At 46.8% G+C, this 6838-nt stretch overlaps 1 protein-coding gene across 19 annotated transcripts in view; it reads left to right on the top strand.

The window, feature by feature from the left end:
* The first annotated feature begins 5847 nt into the window (after positions 1 to 5847).
* The window catches only part of Tle1 (TLE family member 1, transcriptional corepressor), an 82896-nt gene continuing 81905 nt past the window's right edge, over positions 5848 to 6838 (top strand). For all 19 annotated transcript variants that reach the window (XM_021161430.2, XM_021161429.2, XM_021161418.2 and 16 more), the window contains exon 1: positions 5848 to 6783. In XM_021161430.2, the coding sequence (XP_021017089.1) occupies positions 6760 to 6783 (24 nt within the window). In that variant the 5' untranslated portion in view covers positions 5848 to 6759. The remainder of the gene's footprint in view (positions 6784 to 6838) is intronic.

Raw genomic sequence — 6838 nt, 5'->3', positions numbered from 1 at the left:
TTTGACTTCTAGACTTGACATTACATCATAGAAACATGGTGGCACCTTGAACATGCTCTGGCCTGTTTGTGGGTTGTGATCCACAGAAGTTGTCTATCCTTAAGGAGACCAGAGTGTAAGTGTTATTAAAGGCAGTGGTGGTGTATATCTTTAATTCCAGCCAGCACTCTGGAGGTAGAGGCAGGCTGATGTCTGTGAGTCTGAGGTCAGCCCAGTATAAGTTCCAGGATAGCCAAGGCTACACAGAGAAACCCTGTTTCAAAAAACCAAAACCAAAACAAAAAAAAAACAAAACAAACAACACACACACACACACACACACACACACACCCACATACACACACACAAGACGACCAGAGATCTCCTATTAGTTGAGTTAAGCCTTAAGCTCTTCAAAGACCTGGTTCATTTCAGAAAGATATTTTATTTAAATAATATTGTCAGAACAAAAGCTTTCAAGATCTGGAACATGTCTGTTTCAATCTGTTGATTTCCTGGCAATTCCTTGGTTTATAGTCATTAAAGGGGTCACATTCCCTATTATGCAAATCTTTAGGAAGCAGCATCAAAGAGTTCTGTCTTTTTACCATCAAATGTCCTTCAGCTACAGTTCAACTTTGATCAACTTTACCGTGGATTAAAATAACAGTAAAGTTGAGTTCACTGAGATCTTTTGACAGTACTTCCATGCAAAATTTGATCAGGTTCCCAAATTCTACCTCTCCTTTTCCCAAAGCACCTTGCTGGGTGTACAGGGGAAAGCTCTCACAGGAACCTCATCTTCAACTCCTTCAAACACTCCAACCTTGAATCTGTTTTACTGGTGAAAAACCCTTCACTTTTTTTTTTCTCTCCCAGACAGGAATCTTAGACTAGCCTGGACTAGAGGTTGACCTTGAACTTTCTGATCCTCTTGTCTCCAAGTGCGAGGATTATAGGCATCTGTCACCATGCCAGTTGATGTATTACTGGGCATTTAACACAATGCCTCTTGCAAACTAGCCAAGTGTCTTATCAACTAAGCTATATGTTCCCCTTTGCCCAAATGAATCGGGCTACATGAACTAGAAGGAATGGGCCATCCCAGGGCATTAGAAGTAAACAGGATTAGAAGGAATCCTACATGTGAAAGATCACGTAGTATAAGGGTATTTCTACCACAGCCCTGTAATGACTGCTTATAAACACATGTCGTTTGGGGTTGATACTTCTCTTGGAATACAGGCTTAAATAAACAAGTTTGTCTCTGGCTGACTGTGATGTTCTAGGGCCACAGACACAAGACTCTAATGGCCTGATTGACTGGCTTCCAGTTTCATAGTGTAGCACCTCGAGTTCTCAAACAGTTTACTTGAGTACTGAGTGAATAGCTAGTCTCTTATAAGTTTGGGGACTTTCCTAAGGTAAACAAATGGCTGGACTGCAAAAGTAATCACTGCATTTCCTCCCACCCTCATCCTGGTTTCCAGAATTCCTTTGCTCTCCTTTCACTAGCCTGCTTTCCCAAGTTTGATTTCCTATCCTGTGAAAGTATTGAAATTGCAAAAGAGACCTTTTTAATTATAAGTACTACAGTAATGAATTCAAGTACACTCATTTATCATAAAGGGCTTTCCCATCTGTCTCTAAAGCATACTTAGAAATGCTGTGTATTTGATAACATTAGCACCAAGCATCTTCCACATGTTAATGTTTAGCATTTTTAGATGTTGTTGCCATTTCCCTCCTCCTTACAACTTGGTGGTGGTTTCAGAAACAGCACATTCATCTGTGTATTAAGGACTGCCTGTGTGGTCTCTTCCTAATTTATTTGTTCTCCTGTCCTAGGGGATCCATCACAATCCCCCTAGGCAGGGAGATTAGGGAATGGGGCTGTCTGCCTTTGCCCACCCTGCCAGATGAGGAAACACAACTTCCCCAAGTCCCTCAAGTTCTTCTGGCCACTGTACAAATTGTTCTTGAGCATGGAGAGTTTCCAAAAGCCCTCATTAGCAACTCACAGCAAACATTTCTTTGCATTAGCTAATGATCCGGCCACACTTGTAAGCAAACAAAACCAATGTATCTAATCAATGCTGAAAACCAACCAAATGACTATTAAACATCTGGATGTAATTTTCTAGTTAGAACAAAATGAAAACATATGCAGGTCCCTTTGATCTTCATCTTAACAAAGAAATTGTTGATAAAAAGCATACTGGTCAGTCAATGTGTAATTTTCATGACGTCTGCTGGTTTCTCTTCAAATGCTCCCAGTTTAATTTGGTTGGTTTCCTGCAATCTCTAATTTTACCATATTGTGTGAAACCACAAGAGATTCTTTGGATGTGTTTTTATTTGCGGTTTTACTGCTGCATGGATCTGCTACTGATTTTTTTTTTTTCTTCTCTGCCTACTCCCCCCAACTTCCTCTCTTTGGGAATGGGATTTGAACGAAACGTTACAAGCACCACTGAGAAAAATTTCTTGTGTACTCTCCTCCTAGGTTTAAGAAAACACTTCAAACCAAACCAAACCAAACCAAACCAAACCAAACCAAACCAAACCAAACCAAACCCAAATCAACCCAGCCAGAGCATGTTGACTCTTGCTTATAATCCCATTAGTTTATAGGCAGAGACAGGGGGACTGGGCTAGCTGGGTTTTACATAGTTAGCTCCAGGCTAGCTAAGTTTATAAGCAATACCCCGTCTCAAATAAAAACATTACAAAACAAAGGCTGGGGATGTAGCTAAGCTGGTGGAATCCTTTCCTTGCCTGCACAAACCCTGTGTGGTGGCACTCTCATAATCCTAGAAGCAGGAGAATCAGTTTGAGGCCAGCTGGGACTACATGAAACCCCGTCTCAAAACAAAAGAAGACAAAATAGCCATGTTTATTTATTTCAAATGATTATTTATACTGTGTTGAAAAACTGTAATTAGAAAGAAATGAATGAAAATACACCTATATGTGCATCAAGATAAAATGAACCCAATAACAAACTCCTCTAGAGGATGAATGGGTATTATTTTTTCCAAGACACCTTTGGAGGTGGTATATTTAACATTATTGACAGATTTCAAAACAAAAGACTAAAGCCAGACTTGGTGGTACGTGTCTGCACCAAATCTCAGCACTTGAGAAGCAGTGGGAAGAGGACAGCTACATATTCAAGTTTGAGGCCAGTGTAGTCTACATACACAGTGAGTTCTAAGTTAGTTGCAATGCAGATTGAGACTGCTGTCTCAAAAACCAAATATACAAAAGTGTGAAATATCAAAAATTAGAGATCTATGAGTAAGACTATGTTCTTTTAAACAAGCAGGAGGTAACTGCACATATATTATTCATTTCAAGCACAGGATTAAAGCAACTTGATTGACCTAAACACCATCATCTGTAACAGTCTGATGAGTTTTACAATATAGTTATTATAGCACGCCAATCAGAACAAATATGATCTTGAGAATGAAAAAGGACAAAGCCCTCTCCTATTCTCAAGGAAGATAACCTAAATGGAAAGATGCCTTCAAAATCTAGACATCTTATATGTGCAATCAGAGGGCTTCCAATTTTAAAATACTGCATTAAAAAAAAAATCCAAAGAGTTGGTTTTCAAAGGCTGTTCCTAAGAAAGTATTAGTTAATAGAGTCATTTTAGTTTTTATTCACAACCAATTGTGAACTCTATTGAGTTCTGTGAACAGGTAGTGGAGAGTAAAGACAGAAAGTTAGAACTGATTTGGGGAGTGGGCAAGTAGCAACACTTTGCTTCTGACCCTAAACTTAGTATTTTTAAACTTAATTATCAGTGTGTTCCAGTAAGTGAAGTAACACCTGACAGATAAAACTTTTGGATAGGACCCCGGGGAGAAAACTTCACAGTAGGCACAAGCATAGACTTGCAGCATCCCAAGTGTTTCCAACCCAGCCTGGGAGGTGATCAAATGGACTGGCCACGGACTGGAGAAAGTGATCAAATCCCTAGAGAGAGTATGCTTTCTCAAGAACATCAGGATCACAGGAGTTCAAAAAGCGCTGAAGTGTTCCTTTGGCCAACCCACACACCACCAAATCTAACCAAGGAAAGAGAGCCCTGGTTTTCTTCTTTTTCATTTTGCATTCTATGAAAACTAGTAACATAAACCTCTTCCCAATTCCAAGAACGAGCAACAACCTCAAATTACACTGAATCAGTTTAAGCATTTATTGAGGTCTACAGATTGGTTGATGCTTTTCTTCTGTTGTTCATTTATATTTGATGCACTTTCAGACACGTAAGTAGTATACATGTTTAAAAAGATCATTTCAAATACCATAATGTAGTACCCATTTTTTTTTCGAGTATTTCAAAGAAAAAAATCTGTTAGGAGCAAATTTATATCTATTTCAGAAAGCTCCTTTCAGAAAGTCTCTATAAAGTAAAACAATGGGGACGGATGTATTGACGCCCCAAACTTGTTAACTAAGTTTCAACAAAAGATAAATACTTGCCAAAGCAGTGCCTTTCTTACCAGAGAAGTTACCACCAAGAAGCTAAAACTGCATCATTCACTCGTGGTTCAAATAAAAAACAGCTTCATGAACTGCTCTTAAAAGAAGGCACACAGGTGACGATACTACAGATTTTCTGTTAGAGAAACAGAAAAAAAAAAAAAAAAAACCCAGAAACAAATAAACAAAACCGGCGGCTCAACATTAGCTCGGTAGAATGTCTCCTTTATTTAAAACTTCGAAATTCCTCTTAAGTCAATCCTCATCAAACAAGATCCTCAAGCTGCTTCATTTACCAATTCTCAGTAGTTCGCACGCTTCTGCCAAAGCAACTTGGGAGGGGGAGGGGCAGGTTTCAGGTCTCAACCTTGATTTATCCCATTGCCTTTCATTTCCAGACATTTGAAACTGACTAGTGCTTTCCAGGCAGTCTCCAAAAAACGCTTGGCCATTTCCCTCCTATCCAAACAGTGAAAGCATTCCAAAACCGGAACTCATATTTCTCACGGGGCGCATCTCCTCTGTGCCTGAGACACGTGTATCAAAGACTGCCGGCACCGGCACCTAAGGGATCTTTCATGCGAAATGGAGACAGGTCGACCTTTCAAGAAGTGGCGCAAAATCCTTCGAAGCCGGTGCAGCGGTTCCAGTCTTGCCACGCTGTGTGTGCATGCCAGCTGCTGCGATACTCACGCACTTCCCATCAAAGGCACAGTTAACTTCTCGTGCGTCCGTGGAACGGCAGCTCGCGGAAAAATAAGCCTCCGATAAAGTTGTGAATGAAATCTCACCTTCAGAGTAGCACAAAGGGAACCAATACGGAAAAGCCGCGTTCTGTTCTTGTTACCAAGACGCATCCCTCCCCCAACAAGAAACCCCGTGGTTAGTCTCTGGTACTTTCACTGAGATTTCCTTCCAGGAAAAGCGGAGCGAGCCACAGGCTTCTGCAAACTTCAACCCCCTGCTTTTTTCTTGCCTGCCGCGCGCAGGTCGCTCGGGCTCGCGCGCACTCGCGCGCTCCCTTACTCGCCCCACGTTACTTTGATTGACAGCTCGGCCCGCCGCTCTCCTTCCCACCGACCTTCCGAAGCAGCTTGCCAATCTCGGCGTCTAGCCGCTCCCCATTGGCTGGCGTGGGCGCCCCGCAGCTCCTCGGGCACCGCGGCACTCAGAGCGCACAGGACGCGCTGGCGGAGGAGGGGCCCAGGTGGGTGGGCGGGGAGACGAGGCACAGAGGCCGCGCGAGGTGGGCGGGGCGAAGGCCAACACAGGCTGCGGCCGGCCTGCGTCAGTGCCCCACGTTGGTGCGGCGCACGCGGTTGGCTGAGCGGCTGCGGCTCCGCCCACGTCCGTGGCCGCCTGGGTGCTTGCAGCCCCCGCCACACGGCTCGGGCGGGGTGCTGGTTTGCTAGCGAGTGTGAAACCGCGTGTTAATGTAAGCGGCGCAAGAGGCGCGGGCGGCGGCAGGAGCAGCGGCGGGGACCCCGCGTCCCGGGGCAGAAGCCGGGACTCGCCTTCGACGTGGCCCGCCGCGGAGGGAGACAGAGCGGCAGCGTGCTCTCCGTCGCGTGGACGTTTGCCTCCGGGTCGTGAGAGAACTTTGCGGTGGCAGGAGCTGGTCAGCCCTTTGCTAAGAGCCAAGGAGGGGAAGGCAGGCGCAGGGAGCGCCCGAGCCGCGGAGAGCGACCGGCTGCCTGATGCCCGGGGTAGAGGCGCGGCGGGCGGCCAAAGAGCTGCACCGGGATCACTAGCCATCGACTGGAGGGAGGGCACATACTGGCGTGACCCTGCCAGGACCCCGCTAGGCTTCGAAGCTCCACGCCCCGCCGGAGACTCGGCAACGCCGGTGGAGAGCGACCGGTGACCCGGAGCTTACCGTCGTGGGAGCGGGTGACCTCCCGACCCGAGACGCGGCTCTCGCCGCTGGCTGTCTACGTGGGTTTTAGCCAAGGCGCCACCTGCACGACCGCCGACGCAGGGAGGAGACGCACAGCCCTCCTGCATTTGTGAGCCGCCGAAGGGAGCTCGCCGGGGGCACCGGGTGGAGGGCCACCGGAGGTCCGGGCGCCCCCGCTGCGCAGACTCGCAAGCGCGGGGCCGGCCGAGCCGCCCGCAATGTGGCCCTGAGGGCGGGGGCCGCACCCGTCGCGCCCTGGCCTTGCATCCCGAGTGCCCCGTGCGCCGGCCTGCTGCGCTGCTTCACGTTCCTCGGCGGGATTCAAGTTGGAAGTGGCGCGGAGGATAGAGCTATCCCGGAACAGAGCCGCGGCTGCCGCCAGAGCGATGTTCCCGCAGAGCCGGCACCCAGTGAGTCGCCGGCGTGGGTGGGACCTTGCCCCGCGCGGGAGCCCACGAAGCCCCA

The sequence above is a fragment of the Mus caroli genome, chromosome 4 (genome assembly GCF_900094665.2).
Source record: "Mus caroli chromosome 4, CAROLI_EIJ_v1.1, whole genome shotgun sequence".
NCBI lineage: Eukaryota > Metazoa > Chordata > Mammalia > Rodentia > Muridae > Mus > Mus caroli.
This window is presented reverse-complemented; position numbering and strand designations above follow the sequence as displayed.